The sequence below is a fragment of the Piliocolobus tephrosceles genome, chromosome 15 (assembly GCF_002776525.5).
Source record: "Piliocolobus tephrosceles isolate RC106 chromosome 15, ASM277652v3, whole genome shotgun sequence".
Classification (NCBI taxonomy): domain Eukaryota; kingdom Metazoa; phylum Chordata; class Mammalia; order Primates; family Cercopithecidae; genus Piliocolobus; species Piliocolobus tephrosceles.
This window is the reverse complement of record NC_045448.1, coordinates 12,450,903-12,468,539: the sequence shown is the minus strand read 5'-3', so window position 1 is coordinate 12,468,539 and position 17,637 is coordinate 12,450,903. Positions and strand designations below refer to the sequence as shown.

At 47.7% G+C, this 17,637-nt stretch overlaps 1 protein-coding gene across 2 annotated transcripts in view; it reads right to left on the bottom strand.

Moving 5' to 3' along the window:
* Positions 1 to 3,066: 3,066 nt before the first annotated feature.
* TRIB2 (tribbles pseudokinase 2) overlaps positions 3,067 to 17,637 on the bottom strand; it is a 26,039-nt gene continuing 11,468 nt past the window's right edge. For both annotated transcript variants that reach the window (XM_023199344.1, XM_023199352.2), the window contains one exon: positions 3,067 to 5,482. In XM_023199344.1, coding sequence (XP_023055112.1) covers positions 5,014 to 5,482 — 469 coding nt within the window. In that variant the 3' untranslated portion in view covers positions 3,067 to 5,013. The remainder of the gene's footprint in view (positions 5,483 to 17,637) is intronic.

Here is a 17,637-nt window from a genome sequence, read left to right as displayed (position 1 = left end):
CTCTCACGCTCACTTTACTCATTTGTGAAGCTTGCTACCTTTCTTGAAAGACTGATCTGTGGATTAAATGAATGTTGGTTCCTATTTTGTCTTTCCCTTCATTTCTTAGGAAAGGTCTTTGTTTCAGAGTTTGGTTCCTACAGTGGGGTCATATATATGGCTGAGGATTCAAGTGCACAGAAATGGCACCTACTTGACAAGGGGCATTTATGGGCTCAGTGAGGGATGCAGGCTCCAAAGTTGAATTTTTTGGCCCTTGTTTGCTGTTAGGACACTGGACAATTATCCAACTTGTACACATCTAGGAGCCACAGATGATGAATAGGCACACTTTTTAAGACATCTGATGTGTGATTGATAATTCATAATTGTTACAGATATTATCTGATACCTGTGAAAGATCACGTCTACAGGATATTGGTCACTGAGCTAATCACTGAAGAGGGTGGGCTGGGTCAGGGAAGAAGGCCACAATGGAAGGGACCTAGGAGTACAGTGAAAAGAGTTGGGTTAATAAGAACCCCTAGAGTTTGTACAGGGCCATCATTTACAAAGCTCTTGCTCACTTTGGTCCTTCAGCTCACACTCCATTATCTGGGTGACTCTCGGCCTTTGTTTCCTCTCTAGACCTTAGTTGCTCTATCAAAAGTTGTAAGACTTGGACTTGATAGTGGTTTTCAAACATATCATCTCAGTCCATTCACACTGTTATAACAAAGTACCTTAGACTATGTAATTTATAAATAATAGAAATGTATTTCTCCCAGTTCTGGAGGCTGGGAAGTCCAAGATCAAGGTGGCAGCAGGTTCAGTCTGTTGAGGGTTACTCTCTGCTTCCAGATAGTGCCTCTTGCTGTGTCCTCACACGGTGGAAGGGACAAGGATAAGGCCACTAATCTTAATCATGAGGACAGAACTCTCATGACTTACTTCCAAAAGGCCCTGCCTTTTAATGCTATCACATTTGGTATTGGTTTCCAGCATATGACCTTTGGAGGGACACAAACATTCAGACCATAGCACATATATACAAGCGAAACTTCATTTTCCTCCCTGGAAGTCTACATAACAACTGATAAGTAAAAACGATAAAAGTGGAGCTGCTTCGGTTGCAGCAGGGGAGGGTCTCTGTAACCTCTGTTTAATGGATCCTAATAGAGTCTCCATTCCGGTACCACTGCCCAGTCAAAAGAACTCTGCCTTAGAATCCTTGTGACTGATAATAGTAGCAGTCACTATTCCAGCCTAGGCAGGGCTAAGCCCTTCACACACTTTAGCTCAGTCAACCCTCCCAACAGCCTTGGTCCTCACAATAGGTAAGTATTTCACAGCAGCATAGAAACTCAGAGCCCAGGCCTGCTACCTCCCCACGCCTCTGTCCTCACTCCTGTGGCCTAGGCCCCTTGCCCTGTCCCAGGTCCGGATTGGTAGAAAAAGGATAAAGTGTCTATCCCCAAAGGGGTTAGAAAATGAAAGGTTTCTACTGGCTAAGTCTTCAGAGGGAAAAGGGGCAGGAGCTTCCTGGGTCCGGGTTTCCACCGAGGTGGAAGCTCATTATATAGTGGCTTGGGGTGCTCGTGCCAGCAACCCACCACCCCCCGCCCCCAGCAACCACACAGGTGAATGTTTGACAGTGCACAATTCAGACGGGCATTCATTAGGCAACAGACCCATGTCTGCTTAATCACAGGCAGGGAGAAGAGCAAAAATATTGGCTCAGCCTATATGTGCCCTAGCAAAAGTCAATGATAGGCGTCAATACTTGCAAAAGGCTGCTCTTATTATAATAATGTGCATCTTAAGACACCTGGGGTTGGAAGGAAATTTTGGAGCATATAGAGGCCACCTCCCCTGGCACAAATTATATCCATGAAGTTATTTACTGAACACCTCCATGTGCCAGGCACTAGGTCAGGTGCCTGCTGCTGAGCCAGGTGCTAAGTACACAGAGGGGATGTCACTGAATAATAAGCACTTTGTGAATTTAGAAGACTGGTCCAATTGGCCAGGAAGCCTCTGCTTCAGCCACATCCTCTTGTACACCACAAAATCCAGTCTTTGCAAGATCTTTTATGAACTCCATCCAGGGCTTGGCATTCACGGTGTTAACTTGGACAAGTCTCTAAATACTTCTCACACCATCCTCTCTGCGTAGAGTGCTGCTACTGTCTCTCTTACTGTCTAAATTCTTTTCTTTCTGGACTCTGCTTCAGGTGCTACCCATTCCAGGACACCTCCTGACAGACCTAGACAGGAGTTGCCCATCTGATGGGCTGCCATCAATCCTGGGTGTACCCCACCACTCCATTCTACTCATTGCATTGGTCTGTTTCCATGTCTCTTCACAGCACACACTGAAATAACAGAGGTGCTTAGCAAACATTTCAGGAGAGAAATGAGCTGCTCTGGGCTGTAGTTACTTCTCTTAAGTAAGGTGCACTATAGATGCGACTGTCTATCAAGCCCCAGCAACCTTGATATTCGCGGATCTCAGACTCAAGTTAAGGGCTGCTGGGCAGATGTTGTTGCTGGGAGTTGGGTGGTCTCCTAGGAGGGTTCCAATCAAGTTTGCAGCACATGGCTTTTCCTAGGGAAACCATGTGTAAGCCTGGATTACTTGTGCCCTATGTAATCCTGGTTACTCCAGAGCTATTGTTACTCTCTCCCTAAGAACATATGGACTCTTAACATTGTAGCAAGAGTAAACAAGCTTGGTGGCTAACCAGACATGGGGTCCATCCAGTCTTGGGCCTATCACTTGCAAGTTGTTTAACCTTGGACAAGGCATGCACATTTCTGGGTTTATTTCCTAGTCTGTATTAGGAACGTAAGTCAGGTCACCTACAGTTGTTGTAACGATTCAGTGTGAGCTACTGCATCCAGATTGGACAGCATATGCCCCAATATGATGAAAGGGAGATTCTATGTCTTAAATTAGTAGCAGTGGCTCACCTTGAAAGAGCAAATGCCTGTAAGAAGATGTGAGCTTCTGCTTGGTGTGTGGTGATCACAAAGCACAGGTGGCAAAAAAAAAAAAAAAAAATCATCATTTTCCAGACTCCAACATTTTAGTTAAATACGCACAATTTTATTGATTGAAGAGATTAGGACAAAAACATTAAACCAAATACAGGACAAAGCACCAGAGGCCATAGATCCCCACCACGCATGTCACCAATCTCTCCTCCTCCAAGGTACTTAAAAAATAGGGGAGAGGGAAGAAAAAAAGGTCCTTCTTGACACAGCACCATCTTCAGAATGTTAAAAAAAAAAACCTTCTCTCCTTTGTATCTTCCATTAGCAAAACAGAATCAAGGGCAAATCCATGGCCGCCTTGTCTCCTGGTTACGAAGGGTGAAGCCGCCCTCCTGGGAACGTGAGGACAGGGCTCCTGCTGCGCAGGCATAAAGCATCCAAGAGTCTGCACATACATGCCACACACTATAATGAAGCACAGATTCAAGTAACATTTACATACTAGAGTCCACGTGTCACCTACCCAAAAACAGGACCATTTCACAAAACATATACAGGCAGTCAAATCCAAACAAGTGAGGTACTGGGAACACAAATATTTATGCCAAAAGAGTTCTGTATCATACAGCAATAGAAAAGCCATAATAAAAAACATTTTGCCACTCGAAATCAAATAAAGCTATCTAGAAAAGCCAAGTAAAAGGTTATTTCAGAGACAGAAATACTCAAACAAGGAAAAAAAATCATAAATGTTAACTACAGCATGTAATATGTCATCCCAAGTCAACCCGTAATTGAAGTACTGGCTTAATACATCACAATGTGACATTTTCCTTAATAAATAGAAGAGTTCTTGAAAATACAAAGGTGCGTATTGGGATAGAGAGCTGTTTTTATTTATATCATCATAGCTTTCAGCTAATTATCCTTCCCGCTTGTCTCTACTGGGGTTTTTTGTCCAAACCAGAGGGCCTTACAAGCCAAAAGGATCATTCTCCGTAAAGAAAATGAAATAGCTGCCCTGTATTTTATACACGTGGGACAACCTGCTTTGTTTCACTAGTTTCTAATAAAACAAAGACAAATGTTTAGTTGCGATCAGAGCGCTGCAAAAGCGTCAGACTCCAGGAGCTTGCTAAAATCTCAGGCCATTGCTATCATCTCAGCAAAGAGGAATGCCTGTCACACAAACCCTCATCGGTCAAAAGCAAAACATGAAAAAGGAGTTGGATTTCTCTTTTCCTTTCTTCTTCCCTTTTCTTTCCCCCTTTAAACGAAGATAGCAGTAATGCATCTGGACGTTTGACTTCTAATAGCTTCCTGCCACGAACCAATTGACACAAAACAGAATAGCTTGTTAAAGGACAGATTTTTTTTTTCCCCTTCAGGGAGCAAAGCATTAACATGTCATTTCCTGACCAGGATATTAAATAGTTTATTTAGAAGAAATGAGTTGAAGTGAGTGATTAAGAGACACAAACTGGACTTTTGTTTTCTTTTAGTGTAGCACCCAGGTTTCATGTCAGTCTGTGTGCACCGAATTTTTTTTTTTTAAGTGAACCTCATTAATTACCAGCTAGGTGGTTGGCTTGTTTAAAAGAAAAAAAATTCTTGGCCAACTGTTCCTTCCCTGAATCCTAACAAGAAGTTAAATGCTAACAGTGCGATGCCAGGATGTGTGTTTGAGGCAGAGAGTTTTGATTCTGTGAGGATCTGCAACTATTTTGGAACAAAATGAAAAGTGGGGTAGGCGGAAGTGGCCCAAGTGGCAAGGGGTGGTCTCCCAGGCTATGTTAGGGAAGACAAGCTCCAGGGGGGCTCCCATCCATCTCACCCCAACCCCCATCCCACGCCTCTTGCCCCCATGCTACATGGTCAGTCAGCTCCTTGAAGGTTTTCCTTCTCTGAACCAAGAAACTTAAGAGTGTGAGTGTCTGTTTTTGCTACTCAGCCAGGCAATTCGTGTCCCTTGGAAGAACTCCTTTCCGCTGCCCTCGCTCACTCCTGGTACCTGCTAAGTCTCTGTGGGGCATGAGCTCAGTTAAAGAAAGGGTCCAAGTTCTCTTCCATGTTGACGTCCGGCACCAGCTGGTCAGACACTTCCTTAGCACCATATCCTGAATTCGAGACGCTAAAATCTGTAGAAAACCAAGGATGGTCCAGAATTTCCTGCGAGGTCAGCCGCTCCGAGGGCTCCCGCCGCAGAATGCTTCGGATGAGGCACTTGGCCTTGGGTGACAGAGTCTCTGGAATGTTGAACTGGCCACGCCGGATCTTGCTGAAGAGGGAGCTGGGTTCAATGTCATGGAAAGGGTACCGCCCCACCAACATGGTGTACAGCATCACCCCCAGGCTCCACACGTCGGCTGCTTTGCCCGAGTAGCTGCCACTGGTGTTCAAGATCTCTGGGCTTACGTAAGCCGGGCAGCCATGCTTGTCGGAGAGGGAATCATCGTCTCCCCGCAGAATGTAGGCGTCTTCCAGGCTTTCCAGCTTGACCCGAGTCCTGCAAGAAAGGAGGAAAACATAAGCTCCTGAGGGTGCTCGGAGACACGTTACCACCAGCATCATAACATACCCGACTACAGTGTTTCCGAAGACTCCTCATTCACATTCATTCATTCATCTGACCAGCCAAACATTACTCACTGAGCACCCTCTAGCTGCCAGCTACTATTCCAGGGCTGACGACACCCACATCGGGGAACAAGACTGACAAGGTCTTTTCATGCAGCTGACAATCCACTGGGGAGCTCAAACCTTGAGCACCTTAGCGAACCATGAATCACATTATCATCACCCTTGCGAAGAGGGAACAAGAGATTAAGTAGCTTTCTCAATGTCACATTTGCATAATGCTAGGGCACCACAGAATTCAAACCGAGATCTAACCAACCAGGAAGCCCACAGCTTTGTCTATAACTTTTAGCAGACTTGTAACTAACGTGACAGAACACAGTCCACAAAGAGCTTTCACCTTACTTGCATTTTGGCCTCACTACAGCCCTTTGTATTAGAGATGTAGGATATTAATATCCCATTTTACAGATGAGAATATTGAGACTCAGAGAGTTTGAGTAACTTCCCCAAACCTGTTAGCTGGGAAATGGAGAAGACCTGATCCCATATCTTCCTAAGTTGATGCTGCTGCTTTCTTCTATACCAGCTGCCTCTCTTTAGGACCAGAAAGGAAGCAGGGAATGTTCAAGCAGGAGAGGACTCCCATCACCTGGTCCTTCTGAGGCTGACACCCTCGTATCAAGACCATCTTCTTTCCCTGGCCAGGCCCAGTGTCTCAAACTTGTAATCCCAGAACTTTGGGAGGCCAAGGTAGGTGGATCGCCTGAGGTTGGGAGTTTGAGACCAGCCTGGCCAACATGGTGAAACCTCATCTCTACTAAAAACAAAAAAATTAGCCAGGCGTGGTGGTGCACACCTGTAATCCCAGCTACTCAGGAGGCGGAGGCAGGAGAATCATTTGAGGCCGGGAGGCAGAGATTGCAGTGAGCTGAGATTGCACTACTGCATTCCAGCCCGGGTGACAGAGTGAGACTCTGTCTCAAAAAAGAAAAACAAAACCGTCTTCTTTCCCAGATTTCCTGCTGCCTTTATCTTCGGTCCTGCCCCTCATACTCCCAAGACCTTGTCCTTGACCAGGTTCTAACATCTGACTAAGGTCACCCACATCTTCTGCCTGTCCACATCTGTGATTCCAATTTCCCACGTCTGGGTGCGTGGGGTGTGTGTGAACAGAACCATGAGCCCAAGATCCAACTCAAACTAGGCATCCTACCCCCAGTCTTTCCCTGCCATTTAAGGTCCATCGTGGTTGCCGACAGGAAAGTGGGACTCTCCAGGGTATGCTCAGCAATAGAGGTAAAGAAATCCTGCATTAAACTCCCTGGAATCCAGCACGCATCCTTACACAGTAAGATCTGATGTCACTGTTGTGCATGACATAAATCAAGTGCTCAGGAAATACTTTGCGGAAGTGAGTTGAATTCTTATCATTAACTATACCTGATCTACTGTGAGGGCCGGGATGGCAGTGACTTGTTCAAGGCTACGGTGAAAGTCAATGAGAGCTTCCTCCACCCAGCGCCCCAAGTCCTAAACCAGCCTCCTCTCCTTAGCTCAGGGGCCTCCTAGGAATTCCTGCTTTCCTGCCCCACTGTTCTTTGAGTGGAAAGCTAGGAAATGCTACCTTCCCATACTTGAAATTGAAATCTGCCTCCTACTCTTCTGGCTGGGGCACTGCCTCACAGAGTTGTAGGTAGTCCTTGGGTCTCATAAACTTAATCTATCCCATTATCACACCCCTGGGGGCTTGCAGAGAAGGTGAGGAGGGCTGGGGAGGTGTTGGAGTTAGGATTAAGAGAGCATCTACAAGGGCCGTCTCACTCGCATCTCGTATTTCCTTCATCTCAAAAGTGCACATGCAGGCACACATGCAAGCATCTGCCCTGTTTGCCCCGAAGTGCAAAAAAAGCTCAAGTAAGCAAAGAATAAGAAAGAGCTTGGAAAAACCACACTGGGTCATAAGTCAGAGCTTGTGACTCAAGTCCATCTCCTGCTGTTTCTCTTCCTCCATCTGCCTGAAGGTCTTAGCCTTTCAGCGTGATCACCACAGCCACTAAGGGTCATAAAAGGGGGGGCAAGGTTCAAATTAACCAAAAGATTGCTGCTAGGAGGTCTCTATAGCAAAAGGTTTGGTGAAATCCTGGGTTGACTCTAAGACCTCATATTTGGATTACAGAAGTTCAAAGCTCAAGGAGTAACTACTTCCCGTATTAATTTCCACCAACAAACAAACAATAGTTGTGGTCATGGGAAAAGGCACTGGGATAAGAGCTAGGAAGGCAGTTTCCAGGCAAGGTTTTGTCTCTCACCTGCTGTGTGGCTATGGCTGAGTCACTCAACCTCTCTGTTTTTCAGACCTAAAGAGGAGCACTGGACAAGGCAGTCTTTTAAAAAAATTATGTGGTAAAATAGACACAACATAAGACCAACGAAGTACACTTAAACCATTTTTAAGCGTACTTCATCGGCATTAAGTACATTTACACTGTCATGCAAACATGTGGACAAGGCAGTCTTAAAGTCTCTGACAGTTTTATCATTCTGGGATTCTGTAATACCCACCTCTCCCTTTTTTATGTGCTCACTCACATTCTATTATAATCTATAGAATACATACTCTTCTGCACCTATAGCTAATGTTCTACAAAAACAGGAAGATCTACATGTGCTAATCTGGAATGGAGCTGATTAAAAACCGGTATCTTTTGTCCTTTTGTTTTTCCTAATCTAAGGTGGCAGGTGGAGCTGGCCCATGAGACTTACTAGCTGTCGAGATGCGATGGAGGTGAAAAGGTGAAACCCAAGGGGCAGAGGAAGGGAGGAGGAAGGCGGGGATCTCGAACCACAGGCACGGTGAGTTTTCCCCACAGCTTCCTCTACCCCATTCTCACCCAGCGCAAGCCAGACTCCTCACCTCCAATTTCACTGTTCTGGCAGCAGAATAGCTATGGAAAGAATTACAACTGTGGAAATCATAGTAAGAAGAAAAACAAGCTCTTCCATCTGTGGGACAAGGGGCGGTCCGGTGGAACAAGCATGGATCTTGGTATCAGAGGGCCCAGGTTTTGCCCAGGTTCCCCTGCCCCAAACCCGCAGTGGCGATGCAGCTTGTCTTTGGCCACGGCTGCAGGGTGACCCCCAGGGACTCTTGACCATCTCTTGGGCCACATTCCCTTCTCTGTCCATCCCAGCCTGTTTGCTGTTCCTCACATGCCCTGCTTGGCCCCAGTCCTTCTGAGGCCTTTGCCACAGTGTCCCCTCGCCCTAACTGTGCTTCCCCAACTGTGTGACAGCTCACTTTTGTCTTGTCTCCGCTCGAATGAAGTTTATTAAACTTCATCCTGTCCATGCTACATTACGTAGCCCTCCTCCTCTTTTCAGCATGGGATATATTGTACATTTACATTTCATGATTTACTGTGTATCATTATGGTCATCATTTCGGGATGATCACCTCGCTTCCCACCTCCAAGATTCCATGGGCATGTGGCTGACGTCATTTTGTACGTAGAGAACAGCACTTAAGTTTGCTGCTGTACCTTAAGCACCTAGATGAGTACTCGGCACACAGCAGATACGCAATCCATCAACGACAGCGACAGTCCTGCTGTCGACCCCGGGGGAGCTTCAGTGCGCTCACCGGGAAAGTAACAAGGGCCGGTGCTCTGCCTACCTGGCCAGGGTTTAGTGGCAGTCAGTGAGAGCTCTACAGAAGATGGGCTTTGTAAATGACAGCACTGAGGCATCTCCATGGTGATAAGGGGGTGGGGATATCAGGCATCTGTCAGTAACGGTGGGAGGGAGATATGACTACAGGGACTTGAACTTCTCCTGGCTCAGCCTTGGCAGGGTGCAGAGCTCACCACCTCAAGCTTTTTATGCAAGGGACTCTCGACCATCTCCTGGGCCACTCTCTCTCACTCCCCCGCAGCCTGTTTGCTGTTCCTCACACGCCCTGCTTGGCCCCAGTCCTTCTGAGGCCTTTGCCACAGTGTCCCCCCGCCCGGATTATGCTTCCCCGACTGTGTCAGCTCACTTTTGTCCCGTCTCTGACCAAATCTGAGGCCCTTTTCCATTCCTATCCCCTTCCAGGTCACAATTTTAGATTCTGACTTTCTCCTTCACCTCCTCCCGCCAGGTGTCCCCACATTCAAAGCATCCTAACCCCTCTTTCTGGAAGCCTCAGAAAATGGTTAAGGCCTCCACTCTGTCCACTAACACTGGCCCTCCCCCCAGCTGGAGTTTACCTTTCACCTTTCCTATCTCAAGATGAGCACACAGAACCTAGGCCCGATACTTCATGAATGTGAGAATAAAATGAAAAGACCATCCCACACGCTGCCAAATACCAGCTGCCCCTAAGCTCATCTAGCCAACACTTCACGCTCCTTTCCCTCAGAGGATGAAATTTTAGTGGGGAGGGCCCAGGTCTGCTTGTCACATTTGGTTCAGCACATGCTGCAGACGGACAACCACAGAAACCAGCCCAGGTCAGAGAGCAAAGCAGTGTCCTAAGGCACAGAGACCTGGGTTCAAGATCAGGCCTTCAAAATTACAAAGTACCAAATGTCAGATATCACCTATGTACCCAATGCATGCAAGGCACTTACACATACAGTCTCTTCAAAGTTGAGGAGATCCATTTCCAAGGCAGGTACTATGATTCCTTTTCTCATGGACAATGAGCCTAATGCTCAAAGTCTGAATAGGCTCCTACGGCTGGCAAGGCAAGGCAGTGGCTGGGTGCTCACCTTTCTTAGGCCCTGACCCCACCTACTCAAGAAGCTGGCGGAGGAGACCACACCAGGGTTGCTCAGTTCACTAGGTTCCATCAAGGCGTGCAGCACATGTGCCTCCCCAGTGTCAGGGGACAGCCAGTCCTTGGGACAGGAGCCTGCTCTTTCTCTAGGGGAGAATCTGCATCCCAGGCAGGAGAGGGGCAGAAGAAAAGAGAAGCCGAGAGAAAGGATGGGAAGGAGATGCAGCCTTGTTGGCCTTGGTAGGTCATTCTTTTGACCTTGCTTCCTTCTCAGAACACTGTGAACTTGTTTACATCACTTCTAGGCAAGGGTTGAGGCAACTGGTCTGGATTACGTCTTTTGACAAGGACCTTTCAGGATGTATACCACGTGAGAGGAACGGAGGGAGGTCCGACAGGCCGGGGGTGAGTGTCAGCTCTGGTCACTGTGGACTTGCTGTGGAACTGCAGGGAGGCTGCTGAAGGTCTTTGGACCTTGGCTCCCTCCTCTGGGAAACAGGGCTGCCAGTCACGAGTCTCAAGAATGTGTATGGGGAGTCCCTGGTGGGGCTCTAGCGCATGTCAGAAATGGGAGCAGAAATGAATGAACAGTCTTGCAATGGCTCATGTCCCCTCACAGTCTGGGCATTATGAATTTTCCAGGCAAAGGAGTTGATTTCCATAAAAAACAACAGAAGCATCTGTGGACCTAGTAATTCAAATGTCCCACTAGTCATGCAGGCATTTAAAAGACATTTACCGAGCATTTACTCTGCTTGAGTTGCCCAACCAGGCAACTCAACCTCAAGGCACTGGGGAGACACTGAGGAGACAGACATGACAAGTAACACCCATCTTCTCAGTTTCTGTGAGAATTAACTGTAATAATGCAGGTACAGTATCTACCGAGGAGCCCAGCATGGTAGATCTGCAAAACACTGGTGGCAACCATAATTATTGATCTTATTAAGCTGAACCTTTGCACCTACCCTCAACCCAAAAGCCTCGTGGAGAAGACAGGTGAGGAAGCATGAAATGCAAGTCCCCAGCACATGGCAGTAGATGTGAATTCTCGTTCCTTCCTGGGTCTTTTGCACTTGTTCCTCCCGCGGGCTGGAATGCTTCTCCCCAGCTCTGTGCCCAGCCCAGTCCCCTCACTTTATTCAGTTATGACTACGGTGATCAGGATATGCTTCCTGGAAGTGGTGATACCAGAGGTAGTCCGAGAAGAATAAACATTTCCCAAAGTGATAAGGGGTGGGGGGGGGGGGGGGGGGTAATTTTTGTGACTAAAACGCTGTAAATGACAATGGTTATCTCCAGTAACTTCTCAGGGGAAGAGACATCTCCCTGCCAGCCACCAGCCTGGGGTAGGATTGGTTTGGCCAGAGAAGCTGGATCCCCGCAGGCCTTTTGCAAACTGTGCCTGGCATAGGAAGAGAACAGCCTGCTTTGCTCTCAACCTGCTGAATGAACAAGGCTTACACGTGGGCAGCCTGTGTACTCAATGACGGCCCAGCCCAGTGCCAGGCCTTGTGTCACTGGATCCCGGTGCCAGGTGAGGAAGCCAAAACCAGCAGGGTGTGGTTCCTCTCCCAGCATCTGTGGAGCAGCACGGATCGGCCTTGAAAGCCCCAATATTCTCCCCGCACCCCCATCCACTCTCAGCACAGGCTCCAGAGCTCCCTTGGGCCAGTAAGTTGAACTACCAGTGTGGCCCCTGGTTCCTTTGGCCTCAATTTCCCTTCTGTAAAATAAGAACAAATAGCTGCAGGGCCTGAAAAGGGCTCTTCTAGCTTCAGAATTCCAGATTTTAAAGCTTCCTTTAATTCTTAAGCTCTAGTGATTACAACACACTGTATGATATCCTAATAATAATTATAGTAACAATAATGGCAACTATGTGTGAAGCATCTACAAGATGCTAGGATTATTAACAGCCTGCATCCTTATTTCTCATAACAAAGTACAAGACAAGTATGATATATGCATGTTTCCTAATAAATAAGGAAGCTGAGGCACAGGGAATTAAATGCCCCAGGCCATACTCAAAGAAGCTGAGGAAGCTGAGCTCTGAAATCTACATCTGGATTCTACTGCCACTGCCCTTTCCAAAATACATTCCGGTACTAAAAGCACCCATTTACTTAGGGCCAAAGAAAGAAAAACTTTTAAAGGGAGATCCTGAGATGATGGAGACAAATCTGTCTCCATCTGTTGGCTCATTGGTGGCCCAGTTTATTCAGCACTAGATCCGGTACAAAACCACCCCATTCACAGCTGACTGCTATAGCTCATGAGGTCGATACAGGTGGTTAGACCTGCCCATTGACTGGACGAAGAAACTGAGGGAACAGAAAGCAGATCTGACTTGTCCAAGGCCACCTCGCAAGCCAGTGGCAGAGCTGGGATTCAAACCCCGGTTTTTAACTCCAAGTTTAGTGCTCAATCCACAAGATCAAAAAATAGTCTCTACAAGCAAATCATGCTGTGCTTTTAAATCTTTAAACAGCACCCTGGGCTCTTGGCAGGAAGAGATCAGGACAGGGTGGGCCAGGGTGGGGCTGAGCTGGGAGTTCAGCCAGACAAAGTGGGCCCGGCAGGGATGGGAAGTCCGGTGGCCTAAGGTCAGTGAAATCCAGAGAAGTCACTGAAGGCCGTCCGGTCAGGCGGTCCTGATAGGCTTAAGGGTCAAGTGAAAAGGTCAGCTGCTGCCAGATCTGACCTTGCCCTGACTGTTACTGAAAAAGTACTCTGGGCAGCCAGTCCAGTTGTGAAAGCCAGGGTCCCGCCCGGGACAACTGCTACCAAGGGCCTGGGAAGGACCACCTGGCACCACAGGCACCATTATGCCGGCCTGGCAGCCTCATTAGAACTTCACAGGCCGCTAAGTGATTCCAAATAAATTGTCGTGCATTTAATTCTGGTTCCTGTATGCACAGACTTTTCCAACAGTCACCTCTGAGAGCCACCTCTGCACCAGGTCTTGTAGAGTCAGTGAACCACCCCAACTCCTACCTCAAGTGGCCCATAAATTAGCAGGGAGAGCAACAGGTGAGCCACAGGGGAAGCATCTCAGGGCGTCGTGGTGGAGGGAGAGATGTCTACACGGAGAGAATATGCCTCTTGTTACTTTACAACACCACACCATCTGGAAGGTGGGTGTGCCCACACCGATTTGATGCAGGAGACGACAGCAGCTTAGACAGATGAAGGAACTTGCTTGGAAATAGCACAGTTGGGATAAGAAACCCAATCTGACTCAAATACTCAGGTGTCTTCTGCAGTGCCATCTACCCAGCCACGACAGAACCCCTGCCCTGTCCGCATGCAGGGGCATGTTCCTGCCCCTGACTCCCATCCGTGGTGCCTGGATGAGCAGGGGAGTCTCACTGTACCCGAACACCTTCCCACGCCCCCACGCAGACACCACACAGCACAGCCTGCAGGCCGCTGGGCTTCACAGAGGAAGTCCATCCTGTCGCCATAGGAACAGAAAGGGAAACCCAAGAAAGAGGATGCCACGCTGACAGGAATTCCTCATCAATACTCCACTCACCCCCTGCATTGAGACATTCAGCCACGGCTCCTGAAGAATCCCTCCTCCCCTCTATAACGGATTGACCTCTCCACAAAGCTTCCGCAGGCTCAGTGCTGGCCAGGGACACCCAGCGGTGGTGTTGCTGCCCTGCCCGGTGGCTTAGGAGTGCTTCAGGGTCCAGAATTTTCCCAGTCTTGTTCCAGGTGTGGGGTGGGAGCTCACAGAGCTCAGGGAGGCCTGCAAGTGCATCTCTGCACCCAGTCGCGGGGCCAGATGGGGATGCTGCCCTCGACAGGGAGCCCCACGCAGGCTTGTGGAGCTGTGCGCTTAGGCACGTAATGAATGAGATCGAGTCGAAAAACTTGGGTCCTGCTCTTGGCTGTGCCACTAACACATCTGGGACCTTGGGTACGCACACTCTCCTCCTCATTTTTTTAAGAGATAAAAGGGTCGGTTTTAAAGCCCCACTTGTTGCCCCCACCTCTTCAATCCCACTGCCACAGTCTCGGTTTGAGCCACTTCTTCCTGGAACCCATGCCCGGCTGCTATTACCCAGTCCATCCTTCACATATACTTCCAGAATCACAAACCTGTCCCTGCATTCCCGAAAAACCTTTCAATGGTTCCTTCTGGGCTTCAGGTCAAGCTGGAGGTGAGGGGTGTGTCTTTCAGGCCCTGGACTCAGCCTCATCTCTGTCCTAGCACAGGTGACCCTCCAGCAGCACAGCCCTCCCTAGACATGGTTCTCTGTGCCTCTGGCTTGACTCATGCCTTCTGGCACCTCCCCATCCGTACTACAGCACTCGGGCCAACCTCGAGCAGAAGCTCATCACCTCCCAGAGGTGACCATTCTCCACACCGCACTCCACTGTTGGAACTGTTAAATAATGCTTACAGCTAAGTAACTATTGAATAATGATTACGTCCATTAGGCAAGGACTCTCTTGTACTGATTCCTGTACCATCAACACCTAGCACTGGAGGACAGAGTAGGTGCTTAATAAATGTTTGTGAGATAGAATGACCCCCATATCTAAGATCCTCCAACTCCAACATTCTATCTGGAGGTCAGGGCACCTAGGCAAGACTCTGCTTAAGCAGTGCAATGGCTAGAGTCCAAAGAAATTTCAAATAGACTGGACTCTGTTCCATGATTTCGAGAAACTCCCAAGAGTATTGAGTAAAAAAAAAAAAACATTGAAAATGAGTTTCCATCTACTGCCTTCCACTGTCAATATGGCTAGTGGATTTTTCTTATGATATCCATGCCACTGGGACATAAGGGGCTATTTGTATATCCACGGCATCAACAGTTACACTTTCCCAAGTACTGCTAAGTCCAGTGCTAGGCATGGGGGATAGAAAAAGAAATGAAGCCCACTGTATAGTTCCCTGGGATTAAAAAAAAACAAAAAAACAAAAAAAAAGAACCACAGAATGGGAAAACAAGACCTAGGACTGCCCGCAGGCTTGGCTCATTGGTGGCCCAGTCCATGACTGCTCAGGAAAACCGAGTCGTAAGCCCAGTTTTGACCCTGGCTAGTCAGGTCCTCCTGGTGCACACATGTTGCCTAACTGCATGAGAAAATTCTTTCTCAGGGTTGGGCATAAGAGACGGTAGTTTACCTGTTGTCTATTTCCTGGAGACAACCTAGTATTTGAGAGCCTGGGCTCTGGAGCCAGGGACCTGGGTACCAACCCGAGGTCTGCCACTGGTTGGCCATTAGACTCTGAGAATCAATTTTCTTATCTGTAAAACGGTGAAAATAAGAGTATCTTACTCATTGGGTTTAAACTGATTAATTTAAATGCGGTAGGTAATTAGAATTATATTTGTGAATCACATTATGGGTAAAACACATGGTGGGCCCTAGATACAATTTCATCGAAATGTAGGTCTCATGAGAACAGGGTTTCTGTCTCATTGGGCTCTGTAGTATCCCCAACACCAAGAATAGTGCCTGGCACATAATAGGTGCTCAACAAATATTTGTTAAATAAATAATTTAATCTCCAGGTTGTTAGGTTATAAGGCTCAACGACATCAGAGGATGCCCGAGAGCAATAATGATGGCTATGTATTCAAGTAGCTGCAGGGCACCAGACACTGTGCTGGACACTTAACATGTTAATACATTGTCTCTTCTCATGATTTCAGAGAAGGCAGCCTAAGATTATAGGGCTAAATGGAGTAATAAAAAAATCTGACCACTGTGCCTCTGCTTGGTTTGCTTAGGGACACACACTAGCCCATCAACTAGTTACAAAGTACAAGTAGTAAGCATCCCAGCAAGAAATCCCGCTGAAAAATATCTACTATTTAGTCTACTTAGAAGCGTGGAACCTGGAGAAAGCTCTCCCCTCTCTAACTGTGATTAGAAAAGCCCTTCATGAATAAAATTACAGCCTGCCATAGACACTGAAAACAATGTCTTAAATAAATGTCACTTTTGCATAAATCATTAAATTAAAAGGGAAATGATGGGTAAATTTCTCACTTGATGGGAAACTTTGAAAATAGCTCTCTATGAAAAGGTATCTCCATAGGGGATGTTTAAGTTTCCTGGGCTCCCATTGATTCCAGGCAATGACCTAGACACCAAGGCTCTACTTACCCCTGCCTCTCTCTCTCTCTGTCATTAGAATCCAACCTGAGCTGCTCCCACTCAAAAAAGGAGACATTCCGTCAACAAATAGCAAGGCCCAACCTGTTCTAGGAGCAGTGAACATGAGACAGCCTTTGTCGCCAGGAAGCTCCCAGCAGGGCACAAGGACCGTCTACAGATGCACATACGGACCATCACAATACAGTAGGAGATGAGCTCTGATGAGGAAAGGGAGTGCTATGGGAGAGAGATCACTGATCCACCCTGGGGAACAGGAGGCTCGCCAGCCCTCCCCAAAAGTTGGCAATACCTCAAGTACATAAAGGGGTTCCTTATAAATAAGGGAATTCCAGGAGCTCTGTTTCCTTCAAAGCAAAAACGAAAGGTATTTTCCCAAAACACAAAGTGCCTACAACTTGAAAAAATGTACACAGCTTTTAATGAAAGAAAAGCTGAGTCTGGTCTCCAGGGCTCTGATGCCTGCCCTCTGTACTTTGTTAGATATTGAGACCTCAATGGAGGCGGGCGCAACTTGAAGATCTAAAGGAAGAGCCAGTAAAGACACTAAGAGCTGAGAAAGAGTGCCTTGACCTCTGTTGGTGGGGGAAGGAGAAAGGCCTCCACCCCACGGGGAGGCACAGGTCTGTGAATCTGGGCAGGCAGCGTTTATTATACCGAAAGCCCTCGGGCCACTGAGTTCCTGTAAAGAGTCGCAGCTTCCACCCTGCAGAAGCAGGTACTGATTGGCTTCCACAAAGCAGAGGAAATGAAACCTGTCACATCAAGAGATAAAGATCTTCTACCCAAAGAAGAAACATGTAAAGAAGCATGTTTCTCAGTTCACATAGGGTCCTTCTGTTCAAGGAAATGTCAACACTGAACTGAGACTGGAGGCAGAGAGTGGCAGGAGGATGGCAGGAAGCCTTGAACCCAGAGAGAAATCCAATGGGCAAAAGCAAACAGGAAGTGCTGTGGGAACAAGGCCCCAGCCACCTTCCTGGAGCAGCATAAGGGTGCACCTGCTCAAAGGGCTCTTCGCATCCTGAGGGAGCCAGGGAACTGGTCCTATGAGCACAGAGCGACACTGAGTGCAGATGAGGCTTCCGTCAGCAGGAGCTCCCATCCGCTGATGGCTGACTGTGCGCTAGCCAGGAGCTCCCGTCCGCTGATGGCTGACTGTGCGCTAGGCAGGAGCT